The sequence below is a fragment of the Panulirus ornatus genome, chromosome 43 (genome assembly GCF_036320965.1).
Source record: "Panulirus ornatus isolate Po-2019 chromosome 43, ASM3632096v1, whole genome shotgun sequence".
Classification (NCBI taxonomy): Eukaryota; Metazoa; Arthropoda; class Malacostraca; order Decapoda; family Palinuridae; genus Panulirus; species Panulirus ornatus.
In genome coordinates, this window is record NC_092266.1 from 16,046,306 (window position 1) to 16,066,605 (window position 20,300).

At 39.5% G+C, this 20,300-nt stretch overlaps 1 protein-coding gene across 3 annotated transcripts in view; it reads left to right on the top strand.

The window, feature by feature from the left end:
• Nucleotides 1–20,300, top strand: part of spg (dedicator of cytokinesis spg) — a 392,951-nt gene that overhangs the window by 365,158 nt on the left and 7,493 nt on the right. For all 3 annotated transcript variants that reach the window (XM_071687033.1, XM_071687034.1, XM_071687035.1), the window contains 3 exons: nt 1,041–1,200; nt 9,081–9,220; nt 17,241–17,380. In XM_071687033.1, coding sequence (XP_071543134.1) covers nt 1,041–1,200; nt 9,081–9,220; nt 17,241–17,380 — 440 coding nt within the window. The remainder of the gene's footprint in view (nt 1–1,040; nt 1,201–9,080; nt 9,221–17,240; nt 17,381–20,300) is intronic.

Genomic DNA, 20,300 nt, shown 5'->3' on the forward strand with positions numbered 1-20,300 from the left:
AGAAGAGGGAGTTTCTGGCTCCCACTCCCACCCCACTTTAGTCACCTTCTGCAACATGTGGGGTAATATGGAGGTATGAGGATTCTTTCTCCCCAGCGCCAGGAATTATTTTAAATATGAAGGTACTTTTGATGTGCTGTTTCACAGAAGTTGCTCAACTTTGGAGTATGTTTCAGAGCAGAGGCCTAAGCATTTTTGCTTGAAATTGGTCTGAAGCTCACCCAGCAGCTTAAAATAGAGGGTGTCCTATATTTGAGTAAATAGGGTAATGGAACCACAAGCCCATATAAGGTAATAGAATCTGGGTATGTAAGTACAAATCAGAAATCCTGGTCAGAGAAAAGATGAAAACAAAGACAGACAAACTTTAGAAGGTATTATGATAAGCTAACAATATTGTGCTTAAAGATATTAGTGTAGCAAGTCTTTGCCAGAGAAATAGGATTTGTGCTGGGGTCTTCAATTCACCAAGTTAAAGATAATGTATAGATAGACATAAAAAAAGAATATTTGCCCTTTATTTTCTAAATTATTGTTAGATATAACTCGTGTAGAATACAAGTGTAGTGTATACATATTTTTGCAATAGAGTAAATTTTTGTAGTATTTTTTCAGTTTAATTCATTACACTGTTGTAGTAGAGAATTTTTTTTCACTTACTCATACATGCTTACCAAAAGTGAAAACAATGCATTTGGCTGTCAGTCAAGCAACAAGAAGCTCCGTTACTATGGTTTCCTGCCATTTGATTATTGTTTTATTTACTGCACCTTTCTTATGGATGTTCTGTATAACAAATTCTTTTACAAATTATGCCATCACTTTTGTATACTTCTACATTTTGAAGAAAAACTTTACATCAAAACAGAATTTTCTGTAACTCAGAAGGGAGTTGTTTCAAATTTGTTAGATTACTTAGATGTTTGTTGTAAATGCATAGCTTAAATTTTTGGCCCAGAGGTTTGTACAGAAATCATACAAGTGATGCACTATTTTATCTTTCTGTTAAAAAAACATGATTGCTATTTATTATATTTCAGTTCTCCTCTGCCACCACTTCCCTCAGACAAGTGTGCAGTTAGTACAAGTTCTTCATCATCCACATCTGGCCTTTCCTCCCTGCGATCATCACAGGCTTCATCCCTCTATGCACACTTTCATTCTGCATCTCATGATGATGAGTTGTATGCCAAGCCTCAGGTATGTAATCTAAATCATCATAAAAGTTAACATTAAAAAATCATGTTTTTAGTCAGCAGCAGCTGTCAGTAAATTTTGAGAAAAAATGCCGTAAAGTTTCAAACAAATTGATTGAGCATTGCAGTCATAATAGACAGATGTACCATTCAGTCATAAATGTCTAACTGATTATGAGTTGATGACAAAATTAATAGGCCAAGATAAGGACTTTGGTGAATAATTTTCTTTCACAGAGTGAAACTTCTTTCAGGTTTCTTGAACTGAAATAACCTGAGGTTAATGGCAAGTGTGATGTACTTCCAAGTGTTTAGTTTTTTGTTTTTGTCTGCTAGATCAAGATTTTCTGTTTCATCAATCGAAATGTGATGGCCTTCATTTGTGATTTCTAATGCAAAACTCACCTCTTAATGTCACTCACCTAATTTTCTTCTTTCTTTTTCTGTCTCCACTTTTATATTGCTCACACTCTCATCAGATATGTTCTTCCACTTTGCCTATGGTGTCTCCACAGTCATACTTCCAATTGAGCACTGATATTATCATTTGTCTTACCTCTGGACAGAGCCTTATGAGCACCAGGAGAGTGTTCCTTATTGTTTTTTTCCATGATCACCATTTCCTGTGTTAGTGATGTAGCACCCAGAAGCAATTGAAGAAAGACACATCCACTCACATACATGAATATATACTTTGTCGCTGTCTCCTGCATTAGCGAGGTAGCACAAGGAAACAGATGAAAGAATGGCCCAACCCACCCACATACACATGTATATACATAAACGCCCACACACGTCTTCAGCAACAATAATACTATAAAGAATATCTTAATCAGGAACTCACCAGAAAATTCTCCCGGGTGCATCTATAAAGTGCCATGTAAAAATTGTGATAACTTTTATGTTTGGTAGATTGGTAAGTATCTTTCTATTAGACTTAAGCAACATGAATATAGTATAAGAACAGGACAAGGATCAAATGCCTTGTTTAATCATGTTAAAAACTACAATCATTGTATCGACTGGTGTAATGCCATCTCATTTATTAACTCTAACTCCAGTACCACAAGAAGCATCATTGAATCTTCTGTTATTGAATACACAAAGAATTAGAACCTTAATATTAGTGGAGGTCTATACAAATTGGATAGCTTTATTGTTGATAGAATTTGTAAACAATTCCCCTTCTTGTCCACATAATAAGTTTATGAGACACTCGTTGTCTATCTTGGACAATCATGTGTTTACCAAATAGTGACCTAGCTATGTCTCTTTGTTTTATATCAGCTGACTTATATTTCTTTCTTGTATTTCCCCTGATGATGGGATTATTACACGAAAGTGCACTTGGGAACTTATCGTGTTCCATTTTCCCCGTGGACTCGTAGGAATACCTATACATATTCATACTTGCTTGCCTTCATCCATTCCTGTCACTACCCTGTCCCACAGGAAACAGCATTGCTACCCCTGCTTCAGCGACATAGCGTCAGGAAAACAGACAAAAAAGGCCCTTTTCATTCACATTTAATCTCTGACCACATCCAGACCACACAGACTTTTTCATGGTTTCCTCAGACATTTCACATGCCCTGGTTCAGTCTATTGACAGCACGTTTACCCCGGTATACCACATTGTTCCAATTCACTCTCTTCCTTGCACGCCTCTCACCCTCCTGCATGTTCAGGCCCCTGATTGCTCAAAATCTTTTTCATTCCATCCTTCTACCTCCAACTTGGTCTCCCACTTGTCCTTGTTCCCTCCACCTCTGACACATATATCCTCTTTGTCAGTCTTTCCTCACTCATTCTCTCCATATGTCCAAACCATTTCGACACACCCTCTCCTGCCCTCTTAATCACTCACTTTTTATTTCCACTTATCTCCTTTGCCCCTTTCATTACTTACCCAATCAAACACCCCTCACACCACATACTGTCCTCATACATTTTATTTCTAACACATTCACCCTCTTCTACACAACCCTATCTATTGCCAGTGACTCTTAAACATATGTTATTGTTGGATCTACAATTCCTTCATACCTCCATTTTTGCCTTCAGAGATGATGTTCTCTCCACACACTCTTCATTGCCCTCTCCCCACCCTGTGACTCGTTTCTGCTTCCATGGTTCCATTCACTGCCAAGTCCACTCCCAGATGTCTAAAACAGTTCACTTCATGGAGGTTTATAAACCATTAATTACCAAGATAATACCTTCATAGACTATTGTGAAGTTCACTAATGTTCACTCAGAGAGTGAACAATGATACAACATCCTCAATAGCTTTATGACATCTTTGGTATGGTTGAGCATGAGGTGTCTCAGGGCCACCAACCCCTATCACTCACTTCTTTACTTTTCTTCAATGTGGACTTGTTTACTGTTAAATCAACTATCATCAGTCTGTGGTGTTTTGTTTTGGTGACCTTTAGGGATGTCAGATGTGTTTTTATATTACCTATGTTTTCTGAATGTGGAATGTTTGGTGTGAGGTGGTGTGAGGAATGAGAGAGTCATGGCAAATGGTTTGGAGAAAAGAAAGATGGTGAAAGGTCTGCCTTAAATGAAGTGTAACAAAGCAGCTGGAGTGGATGATTGACCAGTCAGGATTTTCAGTGTACTTATGGCAGAGGACTGGCAGTAGGCCTGTAAAGTGCCATTATGCTCTTATTCACATTTACTCTCAGCTTTCTTCTTTCACACACTTTACCAAACTCAGTCACCAGCTTCTGCAGTTTCTCACACGAATCAGCCACAAGCACTGTATCATCAGCGAACAACAACTGACTCACTTCACAAGCTCTCTCACCCACAACAGACTGTATACTTGCCCCTCTTTCCAAAACTCTTGCATTCACCTCCCTAACAACCCCATCCATAAACAAATTAAACAACCATGGAGAGATCACACACCCCTGCCGTAACCAACATTCACTGAGAACCAATCACTTTCCTCTCTTCCTACACGTACACATGCCTTACATCCTTGATAAAAACTTTTCACTGCTTCGAACACTTGCCTCCCACACCATATATTCTTAATACCTTCCAATGCTTACATATATCTTGAACCACTCCTGGCTTTACAACAAAATCCCAAACATCTGAAAACTTGCCAGCATAGTAATAATCTTAAAATTCTTCAAAACCTTCCAACTCCCTCTCCTCTTTCTGTTCTGTATCACTTCTATTTTCAGTATAGTTTGAAAAACTATCCTGCAGCAGAATCAAGCAAAGCATCCCACTCTTGCTTACACAGCATGGCATTAGACCAGTCACTCCACTACCTCCCACAACACATATTGGATAGCTTCAACTAACCACAAACCTTTCCTTGTAGTAGTTGTGACTGTAAACATCAACAAAGCATTCAGCACATTCACAAAAGATACTAGACATCACCCACCAAACCAATGACAAAAAATAGCTGGCCACAAAGCTAGTCACCCACAAAAGCTTCACTTCTAAGATCCTCAAGCTCTACAATGGAGTTCCCCAAGAAGCAATAGTTTCTTCACTTTTCTTCATTCTCTTGTTACATGACCTTCCATTGCCTCATGGATATCACCATGTGAAAATCATCTCATATACAGGTGACCTTACAGTTACATCTCAGCACTGAGAATTAACTCGAGCAACAACAATCTTTCAATGCTATTTCACTTAGAATACTGGCTCATCCAGAATGGAATGTCTGCTTCTCCACAGAAGTCTTCAGTCACCCTTTTAACTTAAAAAAACAAATCCATCCTGCACCCTCCTGTCACTCCCACTATGTAGTTCAGATATATATCCAAATAAACATATGTACGTGTTGACTGCAGATTTCAGATTTTCCCTATGGCTAGAGAAAAATGGCTCCTAGTACTGTGACAATTAAAGATATACCTGAAACAAATGCCAAATCTGCATGCATTCTGCCATCTGTATTCTCTGTTGTGAAACCTAGATTTTTAAACCTCAGCTGACTGACCACATATATATACAGTGTTTTGAATGCATAGTTATCAAGAAATTTTTTTAGCATTATTACACAATCTTTATAGCATTTTAAATGTGATTGCCTAAATGTACAGTAAAGGATCAGCTGTAGAAATATAAATCATGTGAAAACAAGGTCTTAAACTTTTACAAAAAAAATTTTCAACTTTGCAGAAACACTTTAAATCTGTACAAAGACAGCATCTTTATTTTAAGATATTGTTATTTAGGTAATTTTCTTCATATTTTGTTATGATTTTGGCTCCATACTAGAGGACACTTTACTTTTAATATTCATTTTTTTATTAAATCATTATTTGTCCTCTATCCAGTATGGTTTTGAATAATACTCTCAGATATAAAAGATACAGTTTCTTTCAGTTTTGAAAAAAGTATATAAAAGGTCTAATTCATACCCTTAGGTTTTGAAGGATTAACACTTTCCAGGAATCAGCCTGAAAATTAATTGTACTGTGAAAGGGTTAAACTATTCTCAGCATCACATATGACACATTCTCATTAATCCCTTCCCACACCACAAACATCAACACAAAGGTCACATACTGAATTCCCTCATAATACTTATTGACACTGGAATTGGACAAGAAAGAGAATCCCACAGTATCCTCAGTTCCATAGTATCCTCTACAGGCAGTTAATCCACTCCACCCTAAACTACCTGCCAAATCATCCACTAATGTGCTTGACTGTCAGTTTTTTGCGATAGCACCTGGCCCTACTCATCCAAACCTTTCCATAACTAACCACCAACTTCCACGTAGAAATGAAAAGTTTACCCCTGTCTTACACTTCAAGAATCTCTACGGAGGGTACCCTCAGAAATATGATTCATGGAGTGATATTTCATGATAATGACATCTGAAAATTAGGGTACAGATTTGTATAGTGACACTTCAGGTTTTCACAATACTGCCAAATCTGAGGAAAATTCATATTTTTCATAATATTCAGTTCCTGCAATGAAGAAAAATTCAAATATATAGTTGGGTTTTTCAGTTATGATACCTTTTATAATTATTTTTATTTCATGCATGTTTGCCATATCCCATTCTAGTGAGGTAACATCTGGAACACACAAAGAAATGGCCTCATTCACACACACATCCAAAGCAGAATAGTATTAGATTCTTATTGCACACCAGCCAGTGATGGTCACCTTATAAGGAACACCAAGTTTTCACATTCTTTTTTAATGTGCTATATAAGTGAAATGTACCTAGCTGGAAACATTGAAATATCAACAAACATAGTCATCACACATTGAAATGGATAAACATATTCTGGAAGGCTTGACGAACCATTCACTCTACTGTCATATCTTTCGACACCTCAGTCCCTCATCACCAGCATTCTCAGTAAGATTGAATATTGTCTGATTTACCTGTGAAATGGCAATAGTTGTTGAATCAGAGAGTACGGTTTACATTATAATAGAGTGTGTTATATTGATAGTAAGCCGTTTCACTTATTGTCCTCTCTTGAGAATTAGATTAGCGAAATTTCTGATCAGGAACTTAATTGCCCATTTAACATGGATTTCAGCTACTTCATCTTTCTTCTAGAATGACAGATTTCTGGGAACTTAACTCCTTTGGTACATGAGAACCCCTAACTCCCATCAAGCACAAATCTCATAAACCAGATGCAGTCCAAATGACCCCAAAGCACTAAACAACTGCCTTTCTAACCCATTCTTGAACACTACCCCACCAGGCGCCCATCTGAAACTACACTCCCCAGACATAAAAGTGTTACACTTTCTTGTCAGCAATCCAGAGACCACTCATCTCTACAACGTTACAAAATCTCATTCAGCTATATCACAAGACCTTTCTTTCATCCCTAAGACAGAGCTTCCATACCGATGACATTGAACACTTGTTCCTTAATTGTTAAGCACTATCCTCACAGTTACTGAAATTTCTGATATTTTTGATACTGGCTATCTTTTCCTTCATTTGAGTTTCCCATTCCACTTTACTTCTCCTCAATACATCCTCCATGATTTCAGGTTAACATTCAGGTTTTCTTTTTCTAATGCCCCTTCAAACTGTCAAAATCATTTACAACTTTTGTGGTATGAATGTAGCATACATCGGTAGGTAGCTGGTTGGCAGCCACTGATCAGGGAGATATATTACTAGTACTACCTGCCTAGGTTTTGGGAGAGTTAGTGATGGCTGAGGAGTTAGCCAGCACTTCAGAGGCTGTCTAGTTGTGCTCCTCTGACCCAGGTGATTGTTTTTTTCTTTCTGCCTCATCCACATGTGGACTGCTGGCATTCCGACCACAAATATACAATCTCTCCTTGTCACACACATGTTAACACTTAACTCACATGACTCGTTCTTCATAAATCTAGATTTTCCTGCTTTGAGCAAAATGGTAGGAGCAATTGACAGAAGTGGTAGGTTCAAATATTAGACAGGAGCATTAGGTAAAAACATTAGGTAGAACTTGTTGTTAGGAAAATTAGGCTGGAGCGATAGGTAGAAGTAGTAGGTTGAAACATTAAGTAGGCACATTATGTTAGAGTAGTTGGCAGGAACATTAGGTAGGAGCCTTTGGAAACATTGTGTTAGAGTTGCCCGCTGCAAGTGGCCTGTTAATTGTGAGGCACTGAAAGCTAAAAAGCAGCCCTGGAGTTCACTGGTTATGGGAAATATTGTCGTGCAGCAACACCCCCCTAGGAGGTTCCTTAAGGGAGCAGGCATCAGATATAGAAAGATAGATAGATAGATGAATCAGTACCCCAAAGTATTTCTTCTTTACCTTTTTCATAAGTTCAAATCTGTCCAAACTTATGAGAAATGTCTCCTGTACTACCAATATGTATTACAGAATTAGGGTAGCCAAGTAGTGTGACTGCCTTGGTAATTTGTCATGCCTGCCCTTATTAATGTGACAGTCACTAATTCTCTCTTATTGAATGTTCAAGGTAGATATATCATCATATCATTTAGAAAAATATCTATGCTCTGAATACCACAGTTTGATTCAGGGTTGGGATCATTTGTCAGAATGTGGAAAGCATAAAATAGTGGAACATGAGTATATGGTAACTGAATGACAGAAGAAATACAAGTTTTTGAAAATTATATCATAGAAATGAAATATGAAGTCAGGTGAGTGAATTCAGAGAAAAAAATTGAAGTTAGTGTCCACAAAAGAACAGAGAAAGGAATTTGTCAAGGGGCTGAATATGTGAGTGATGACTGAGGTGGTATGCATAAGCAAGATGGAAGGAAGAGGAAGGTTAAACTATGAGAGAGGTGTAAGAAGAGTGTGTATGAATGAGATGTAGACTGTCAGTAATGAGCAGTGTTTATTGTGCAAGAATAAAGATGTATTGAGAAAATCCTGCATCTACCACATTTTGATAGGTAGTATGCTGTGGCATGTTGGATGAATTGTTCTTGTGAAAGTGTTTTCTGTATTTGGTTAGCTATCTTGGGAAGGCAAATATGGAGATTGAAATAAGAGAATGATAGAACTGGCCATTAACAGTAGAATGCAAAGCAGGACATAATGTGTTGGACTGTGGTTTGTGAAAGGACATGATGCAAATAGATTTCAATTGTTTCCAAATTTAGTCAGTGTATAGGAAGAAAAATTTTAAACTTAGGAATGATAAATGCAAGCAAGGAGAGGATAAAGGAACCAGATTGCACATGTGTAAAGTAGTTTGGAAGAGCTGTTGAAAATATGGTAAGCCACATGTACGGCAAAACGTATTTGGGGAGTTAGTGCTTGTTTTACTGGGGATGGAAAATTGGTGGTAAAACCAAAAGATTAAAGGCATTTCATGACATGGGTATGAGTATGTCTTAATGGCCTATTTATGTACTTATGCTTTGTGTTTGGAATTCAAAACAGGAATGGGATGTAGGAATGGCAAGTCATCGGGATTCTCGACCTCGCTCTGCCTTCATCTCAGATAGTCGAGGCTCATCCCCAAAATCTCTCTCTAAATCTCTCAATAATGACTATATGATGGTGCCTCCACCAAAGTCCAGGTTAGTTTGATTGCACCCTTTAAGCATTTTAAGTTAAGATATTTCATTTATCTACTAAGATTCTCTGTTTCTCTAAGTGATACAGAATGATGATTAAAATAATGTAAAGAAATAAGCAATATAAGATGAATAAATAGATGAAGTATTAAGTGATATAGAGTAAATTGAAGTGACTTAAAGGACTGTAGTGATGTAAAGTGTATGAATGTCAGTAAGAGGAACTGAAAAAGAAGTTTTTTTATTATTTATTTTATTTTGCCTTGTCGCTGTCTCCCGCATTTGCAAGGTAGCGCAAGGAAACAGACGAAAGAAATGGCCCAACCTACCCCCATACACAATGTATATACATATATGTCCACACACGCAAATATACGTACCTATACATCTCAATGTACACATATATATACACACACAGACACATACATATATACCCTTGCACACAATTCACACTGTCTGCCTTTATTCATTCCCATCGCAACCTCGCCACACATGGAATACCATCCCCCTCCCCCCTCATGTGTGCGAGGTAGCACTAGGAAAAGACAACAAAGGCCCCATTCGTTCACACTCAGTCTCTAGCTGTCATGCAATAATGCCCGAAACCACAGCTCCCTTTCCACATCCAGGCCCCACACAACTTTCCATGGTTTACCCCAGACACTTCACATGCCCTGATTCAATCCACTGACAGCACGTCAACCCCGGTATACCACATCGATCCAATTCACTCTATTCCTTGCCCTTCTTTCACCCTCCTGCATGTTCAGGCCTCGATCACACAAAATCTTTTTCACTCCATCTTTCCACCTCCAATTTGGTCTCCCACTTCTCCTCGTTCCCTCCACCTCCGACACATATATCCTCTTGGTCAGTCTTTCCTCTCTCATTCTCTCCATGTGCCCAAACTATTTCAAAACACCCTCTTCTGCTCTCTCAACCACGCTCTTTTTATTTCCACACATCTCTCTTACCCTTACATTACTTACTCGATCAAACCACCTCACACCACACATTGTCCTCAAACATCTCATTTCCAGCACATCCACCCTCCTGCACACAACTCTATCCATAGCCCACACCTCGCAACCATACAACATTGTTGGAACCACTATTCCTTCAAACATACCCATTTTAGCTTTCTGAGATAATGTTCTCGACTTCCTCACATTCTTCAAGGCTCCCAGGATTTTCACCCCCTCCCCCACCCTATGATTCACTTCCGCGTCCATGGTTCCATCTGCTGCCAGATCCACTCCCAGATATCTAAAACACTTTACTTCCTCCAGTAATCGGAGCATAAAATTAACTAAAAAGGAAAATTCATTGTCATCTTTAGAATAGGTGAAGAAAATGAAAGAAAAATGCACAGCTAGGACAAAGTCACAAAACTGGAACTGGTTGTTTAAGTACAGTTTCAAGTAAAGATGAAGTAGCAAAACTAAAAAGATGCCATTTAAATGGTAGTATGCTGAGGAGTGATACTGATAAAGAATATAATGATGAACACTTAATAAAGTCCTGCCAATATTAAATGGATGCAAGGCATTGGCTGTAGATAAGGCTATGCAGAGGAAGGTGGATGTGATGGAAATGAAATGTTTAAGGACAGTATTTGATGTGAGGTGGTTTGATCAAGTAAGTAATGGAAGGGTAAGAGTTAGGTGTGGTAATAAGAAGAATGTGGTTGAGAGAGCTGAAGAGGGTATGCTGAAATGGCTTGACGTATGGAGAGATTGAGTAAGGAAAGGTTGGCAATTGGATACATGTGTCAGAAGTGGAGGGAACATGGAGAATAGAAAGACCAAATTGGAGATGTATGGATAGAGTGAAAAAGATTTTGAGTGATCAGGGCCTGAACGTGCAGGAAGGTGGTATACTTGGGTCAGTAATGTCAATTGACAGAATCAGGGCATGTGAAGCCTCTAGTGTAAACCATGGAAAGGGTTGTGGGGCATAGTTGTAGATAGGGAGCTGTGGTTTTCGTGCATTACAGCTAGAGAATGGATGTGAGTAGATTTGGCCTTTCTTCATGTGTTACTGGTATTATCTTGTTGATGTGAGAAATGGCAATCAAATATGAAAAACTAAGAAACTAAAGAAAATGATTTGGCTGAAAGAAGGAAGTCAGGCATTTTGATCAGAAACTATGCATTCCTGCTAAGATCTCATGAACAAAGACAAGCTATGTATGTGAACGTACTCTCAGAGAAAATATGAAAGTAATTCCCAGATTTACGTAAAACATGCAATAAATGTAAAGTTAATTGGGAAATTTTATCAGGAATGTGGTATACATGCTATAGAGTTGGGATATGTTACTGCTTAATAGTTGAAGTGTATGGCAAAAATTGTAGGTACACATAGTCCTGTGATACATCCAGCTAGAATACAAAAACAAGATGACAAAACCAATTGACATGAAGGAAATTATTAATGAGATGACAAGAGTGAAAGAGCAAGAAAGGGTGTGATTACAAGCCAAATGAGGCTAGAAAAAGGTGAGGATAAGTAAGAGCTAAGTGATATTAGGAATGAAAAAAAAGGACAGAAGAGTAAAAACAGAAAACATATAAGCAAGAAATAAAATGATGAAAATTGAAAGTATGGAACGCTGCAAAATGAGGAAAGAGATACACAAGTATGCTGACATTACCTGAAAGGTTAGTGCTGATTTAACCATGAATGCTAAAAAGTACCCCATTTTGTAACCCCTGATGTCATGGGATGTAACAGTAAAGGGGAATGTGAATGTTAACTCAGGAATGTTTTACAATTATGAACAGTTTCTTATCTGCAAATGATGAGACTATCTATCTGTTTATATCTTCGATGCCTGTTTCCTGTAGGAACTCCCATGGCAAAAGAGCTTCCCCTTTATCCCTATCCTTATGAACCTCCTTTCCATGGACCCTTCCACACAGTCTTCCCCCATTTCTCTCCTTCTAGTACTCTTCAACTCTGTCTCCCCAGGTCAAAGGTGGTCTTCCTCTCACACCAACCCCTTTAAACATACACTGTCCTTGTAAATACCTCATCTTGCATTCGTTCCACATGCCCAAACCACCTCAGAGTATTACAACTCCACAGTGTATTATCTTTTGCATGCCCTTCCATACTGAATGTCTCATACACTTCCTTTTTATTTTCTTCATTCTTTCTAATCATACCAGATGCTCCTCTCAGATAACTTATTTCCATAGCCTGGATTCTTGACCTTTTTGACCCATGTCTTATGTCCATGTTTCAGCTGCATTGAGCAGGGTCTGGAAGACTATGCTGTCCCTTAATCCTTTTGCTTCTATACTTCTATATTTTTTTTTTCTTATTATCCTTTGCCGCTGTCTCCCACATTAGCGAGGCAGCACAAGTAAACAGACGAAAGAATGGCCCAACCCACCCACATACACATGTATGTACATACACGTCCACACAGAGCACATATACATACCTATACATCTCAGTGTATACATATATATATATATACACACACAGACATATACATATATACACATGTACATAATTCATACTGTATGCCCTTATTCATTCCCTTCGCCACCCCGCCACACATGAAATGACAACCCCCTCCCCTCACATGTGCGTGAGCTAGCACTAGGAAAAGACAACAAAGGCCACATTCGTTCACACTCAGTCTCTAGCTGTCATGTATAATGCACCAAAACCACAGCACCCTTTCCACATCCAGGCCCCACAAAGCTTTCCATGGTTTACCCCAGACGCTTCACATACCCTGGTTCAATTCATTGACAGCACGTCGACCCCGGTATACAACATCGTTCCAATTCACTCTATTCCTTGCATGCCTTTCACCCTCCTGCATTTTCAGGCCCTGATCACTCAAAATCTTTTTCACTCCATCTTTCCACCTCCAATTTGGTCTCCCACTTCTCGTTCCCTCCACCTCTGTCACATATATCCTTTTTGTCAATCTTTCCTTACTCATTCTCTCCATGTGACCAAACCATTTCAAAACACCCTCTTCTATCTCTCAACCACACTCTTTTTATTACCACAAATTTCTCTTACCCTTTCATTACTTACTTGATCAAACCACCTCACACCACATATTGTCCTCAAACATCTCATTTCCAGTACATCCACCCTCCTCTGCACAACTCTATCTATAGCCCACTCCTCCAACCATATAACATTGTTGGAACCACTATTCCTTCAAACATTGGAACCACTATTCCTTCAAACATACCCATTTTTGCTTTCCAAGATAACGTTCTTGACTTCCACACATTCTTCAATGCTTCCAGAACTTTCGCCCCCTCCCCCACCCTATGATTCACTTCCACTTCCATGGTTTCATCCGCTGCCAAATCCACTCCCAGATATCTAAAACACTTCACTTCCTCCAGTTTTTCTTCATTGAAACTTACCTCCCAGTTGACTTGTCCCTCAATCCTACTGTACCTAATCGCCTTGCTCTTACTCACATTTACTCTCAGCTTTCTTCTTTCACACTACCAAACTCAGTCACCAGCTTCTGCAGTTTCACCAGCTTCTGCATTAAATAACCTTACCAACCAGTCAACAATACAGTCACCCCCTTTTTTTAATAAATTCCACTGCAATACCATCCAAACCTGCTGCCTTGCCGGCTTTCATCTTCTGCAAAGCTTTTACTACCTCTTCTCTGTTTACCAAATCATTCTCCCTAACCCTCTCACTTTGCACACCACCTTGACCAAAACACCCTATATCTGCCACTCTATCATCAAACAAATTCAACAAACCTTCAAAATACTCACTCCATCTCCTTCTCACATCACCACTCCTTGTTATCACCTCCCCATTAGACCCCTTCACTGATGATCTCATTTATTCCCTTGTTTTATGCACTTTATTTACCTCCTTTCAAAACATCTTTTTATTCTCCCTAAAATATAATGATACTCTCTCACCCCAACTCTCATTTGCCCTCTTTTTCTCTCTCACCCCAACTCTCATTTGCCCTCTTTTTCACCTCTTGCACCTTTCTCTTGACCTCCTGCCTCTTTCTTTTATACATCTCCCAGTCATTTGTATTATTTCCCTGCAGAAATTGTCCAAATGCCTCTCTCTTTGTTTTCACTAATAATCTTACTTCTTCATCCCACCACTCACAACCCTTTCTAATCTGCCCATCTCCCACACTTCTCATGCCACAAGCATCTTTTGCTTAAGCCATCACTGCTTCCCTAAATACATCCCATTCCTCCCCCACTCCCGTATGTTAGAGAAAGAGAGGAGAAAGGCATTTGGACAGTTTTTGCAGTGAAATAGTGCAGGTGACTGGGAAATGTATAAAAGAAAGAGGCTGGAGGTCAAGAGAAAGGTGCAAGAGGTGGAAAAGAGGGCAAATGAGAGTTGGGGTGAGAGTATCATTAGATTTTAGGTAGAATACAAAAAGATGTGATGGAAGGAGGTAAATAAAGTGTGTATGACAAAAGAACAAATGGGAACATCAGTGAAGTGGGCTAATGGTGAGGTAATAATAAGAAGTGGTGAAATAAGATGTAGTGAGTATTTTGAAGGTTTGTTGAATGTGTTTGATGATAGAGTGGCATATATAGGATGTTTTGGCCTAGATGGTGTGCGAAGTGAGAGGGTCAGGAAGAATGATTTGGTAAACAGAGAAGAGGTAGTGAAAGCTTTGCGGAAAATGAAAGCCGGCAAGGCGATGGGTTTAGATGGTATTGCTATGGAATTTATTAAAAAAGGGGGTGACTGTGTTGTGGACTGGTTGGTGAGGACATTCAATGTATGTATGGTTCATGGTGAAGTGTCTGAGGATTGGCAGAATGCATGTATAATGCCATTGTACAAAGGCAAAGGGGATAAAGGTGATTGTCCAAATTACAGAGGTATAAGTTTGTTGAGTTTTCCTGGGAAATTATATGGGAGGGTCGAGGCATGTAAAGAGCACCCGATTGGGGAGGAGCAATGTGGTTTCAGAAGTGGTAGAGGATGTGTGGATCAGGTGTTTGCTTTGAAGAATGTTTGTGAAAAATACTTAGAAAAGCAGATGGATTAGTATGTAGCATTTATGGATCTGGAGAAGGCATGTGATAAGAGTTGATGGAGATGCTCTGTGAAAGGTATTAAGAGTATATGGTGTGGGAGGTAAGTTGCTAGAAGTAGTGAAAAGTTTTTATCAAGGATGTAAGGCATGTGTATGATTAAGGAGAGAGGAAAGTGATTGGTTCCCAGTGAATGTTGGTTTGCGGCAGGGGTGCGTGATGTCTCGTGGTTGTTTAATTTGTTTATGGATCTAGTTGTTAGGGAGGTGAATGCAAGAGTTTTGGAGAGAAGGGCAAGTATGCAGTCTGTTGTGGATGAGAGGATTTGGGATGTGAGTCAGTTGTTGTTTGCTGATGATACGCTGGTGGCTAATTCAGGTGAGAAACTGCAGAAGTTGGTGATTGAGTTTGGTAAAGTGTGTGAAAAAAGAAAACTGAGAGTAAATGTGAATAAGAGCAAGGTGCTTAGGTTCAGGAGGGTTGAGGGACAAGTGCGCATTCCTATGCACTTTGTTCGTGTATATTTATTTATTTTTATTTTGCTTTGTCGCTGTCTCCCGCGTTTGCGAGGTAGCGCAAGGAAACAGACGAAAGAAATGGCCCAACCCGCCCCCATACACATGTATATACATACACGTCCACACACGCAAATATACATACCTGTACATCTCAGTGTACACATATATATACACACACAGACACATACATATATACCCTTGCACACAATTCACACTGTCTGCCTTTATTCATTCCCATCGCCACCTCGCCACACATGGAATACCATCCCCCTCCCCCCTCATGTGTGCGAGGTAGCGCTAGGAAAAGACAACAAAGGCCCCATTCGTTCACACTCGGTCTCTAGCTGTCATGCAATAATGCCCGAAACCACAGCTCCCTTTCCACATCCAGGCCCCACACAACTTTCCATGGTTTACCCCAGACGCATATATATATATATATTTTTTTTTTCATACTATTCGCCATTTCCCGCGTTAGCGAGGTAGCGTTAAGAACAGAGGACTGGGCCTTAGAGGGAATATCCTCACCTGGCCCCCTTCTCTGTTCCTTCTTTTTTTGGGGAAAAAAAAACGAGAGGGGAGGATTTTCAGCCTCCTGCTCCCTTCCCTTTTAGTCGCCTTCTACGACACGCAGGGAGTACGTGGGAAGTATATATATATATATATATATATATATATATATATATATATATATATATATATATATATATTATTATTTATTTATTTTACTTTGTCGCTGTCTCCCGCGTTAGCGAAGGTAGCGCAAGGAAAGAGGGGGAAGAATGGCCCAACCTACCCACATACACATGTATATACATACACATCCACACACGCAAATATACATACCTATACATCTCAACGTATACATATATATAGACACACAGACATACATATATATACACATGTACATAATTCATACTGTCTGCCTTTATTCATTCCCATCGCCACCCCGCCACACATGAAATAACAACCCCTCCCTCCGCATGTGCACGAGGTAGCACTAGGAAAAGACAACAAAAGCCACATTCTTTCACACTCAGTCCCTAGCTGTCATGTATAATGCACCGAAACCACAGCTCCCTTTCCACATCCAGGCCCCACAGAACTTTCCATGGTTTACCCCAGACGTTTCACATGCCCTGGTTCAATCCATTGACAGCACGTCGACCCCGGTATACCACATCGTTCCAATTCACTCTATTCCTTGCACGCCTTTCACCCTCCTGCATGTTCAGGCCCCAATCACTCAAAATCTTTTTCACTCCATCTTTCCACCTCCAATTTGGTCTCCCACTTCTCCTCATTCCCTCCACCTCTGACATATATATCCTCTTGGTCAATCTTTCCTCACTCATTCTCTCCATGATTTTCCATTTATAATTCATAACACTTAAGAAAATAATTCTTGAGTATGTTGTACTGTATTAGTATTGTAGGTGATGAAAGACATTATAAACAATTTCACATGAATTTCAGTGATGAAAGTCAGCGGTGGCGGCATTCCCGACCTCCAAGTCCTCGAACAGCAAGAAGTTCTGGGACTCACGACTCATTAAATACCTCCTGGAGTGATTCACATGGATCTGAAGAATCACTTCCCCCACTGCCTCCCAGAGGTATGTTTTTTATGTAGCAATTACCAGTTGTGGTACATTATATAGCTGGAATTCTCATGTAGTAATAGTAATAGAGCATGAGACGTGATGTGTCTCTGTATTTTTCTGCCCTTTTTGTCTGGTCTGGGATCAAGGGTGAGAACTCATTTGGTTCTTCTCAGAATGCAATTGTCTGCTTAGAAATCGGTCATGTGGAAGAAGCAAAATGAATATTTTTTATTCTCTCTTCAACAGTTAGTCCCATGAGCATGGGAGATTGTCGAGGAAAAACTGGGTTAGGACCTTATTTAGTGGTAGTCTACTTGTTTTAGGCTCTTTTTGTCCATTCATATACTGCAACAAAGATGATGGCATAGGCTCCTGGCCACGTGACAGCACACAATTCTCTTGGATTGCATTACCAACAAGATATCTGCTTCCAAACCAGTTGTCAGGATCAATATTTTTCCTCTGTTTTTGATATTTGTCATTTAATCTATTAAGATAATGCTGTACTTGTGAGTGCTATATTCTGGTCTGTTTTAAGTTGCAGTTTTTCTTCTCTTAATTCTTAAAGAAAATGTTACCTGCCCACTAAGATAGAATAGGAGTGTGGTTAATACTGGGAATCTCACAACTTAATATAAGAAGGATCCTGAATAACTTTAATTTTTGTTTGATGGTCTATTTTTTTCCCTTTCATAGTCATTAGAGGATCATGCATCCCTTTGGGTGAGACTTCATTTTTAGCCAAGATGTAAAATGTGTAATATTACCAAATATTTAGGTCAATTAAAGCTGATCTTCATGCAAAGCCGCTGTATTTCTTCCAAATATTTCTTCATCCTTGATGGGAGGCCTTGGTATGTCAGAGCTGTATTTTGAGTTGTTTTTTGTGTAAATCTTTTGAACAAAGGCTGCTTCCACAGTTTGCATTGTTAGAGATAATAGCAAATTTTGAAACATGAACGAAAGAAGGGTAGACATGTTTTCCTGATGGATTGAACAACAAATGATAAATAGCAGAATCTTGTGCTTAAAGTTTTGGGTGCCTCACCAGTTGAGGATGCTCCTGGATCTTTCCTCACTCCACAAATGATTTAAGCAGACAGAGCCTATCCCAACTGTGCACAGGTTGATTCCACTTCAGTACAGGCTAAACAGTTCCACTGTTGGTGCTCTATCTGAAGGAAGAGGATGTCCTTTCAAATAATCCATCAAATTTGAGAGTGTAAACCTTTCATTGGACCTATAACAGCTGAAGCATTTTTTGAGAACTTGATAGAATCCTTGTTCACAACTGCAAGGCTCTTTTTGTGTTCCTTACCATCCTTTTCCCTCCTTCAGAGAGAAATTAGGAAACCACTCTTATAAGTTAAGACCTCCATCTAGTTCCGAGTAAGCCATGGATCACTTCCCCTTTTGGTTAGAGGATTCTTATTCTGATTCTAAGGTAGCATCTGCAGTATCTGTTTTAGAGATCAGTTCCTCATGGGAAAAAGTTGAACCTTTGCTCTCCATTAACCATTTTGCATCATGATATGTTGTGCAAATTTCACCCATTTGCTGGCCGATGACACAGGCAGGCTGCATCAGTAGAAATTTTACCTGCTTGCAGGCCAGTAATGCAGGCTGCATTGTAAAGTATACAGTGTTGTGTTTCTTTTTTAACAAAAAAAAGTTGCATCATTAATGCTTAGTGGGCAGACCTCAAGGCATGCTGGGAGACACTCCTAGTTTGGTGTGGTTTCTTGCTTGTATAGACTTAAACTTATGCTCTTCTGAATATTAACCCCAACACCTGGATTATTATTTTTATTAGGGCTTCTATCTATCTATATCTCTGATGCCCATTCCCTCTTGGAACTCCCTCAAGGGGGTTGCCATGGCAGAAGTCTCCATTTTTCATAGGCTCCAGTCATGGACAAAAGTCCACATCAAGGCCGAGCCTTAATTGAAATATTGAGAGAATTACCTGTAGTGCTACTTCATAGCCTTTAATGCCTTACCCTTAACTGGCCACTGGCAGAGGGTGACTGTAGCCCAGTTTTTTCAGATGCTTCTACCTAATGTTCCTACCAAGCACTTCTACCTAATGTGTCTCCCTACTCCCACCACTCGTGTTTCAGGAGTAGTGCTACTCCTTCCCTTGCTCTTGTCCTCTCACTAACCCCTGACTTTACTCCCAAGACATTCCCAAACCACTCTTCCCCTTTACCCTTGAGCTTCGTTTCACTCAGAGCCAAAACATCCAGGTTCCTTTCCTCAAACATACTACCTATCTCTCCTTTTTTCTCATCTTGGTTACATCCACACACATTTAGACACCCCAATCTGAGCCTTCGAGGAGGATGAGCACTCCCTGCGTGACTCCTTCTTCTGTTTCCCCTTTTAGAAAGTTAAAATACAAGAGGGGAGGGTTTCCAGCCCCCTGCTCCCGTCCCCTTTAGTTGCCTTCCACGACACGTGAGGAATGCATGGGAAGTATTCTTTCTCCCCATGTATATGTAATGAGGGGTTTCCAAGATGGGTTTTATGTAGTAGAATAGAAAGGCTAAATATGTTTATTGTGTTGAGTGGTGGAATTAAGTCATGAAAGGATTTTGAATTAAATGAGTTTTTAGGAAGAAACTGGGTGGGTTACATCTACCCTTTTGGGTAATCTTGACCAGCCTGAGTTTACAGAGGTAGTTGTGATGAAACAAGACCTATATTGTGCAGATTTGAAAGACTGGATGAATGCAGTGTTGATTTGTCAGCCTATGAGTGTGTTTGGTCTTTTGCTGACTAAAGGGACTCACTTATGAAAATGAGGAAGAGCATAGAAGGTATGATAGAACCCAGATGGACGCCACTGTTGATAAGGAAAGAGGAAGAAGTTGATCATTTAACAGTTATGGAGAAAGAACAGTCACAGAGGAAAATAAATTTGAGAGAACAG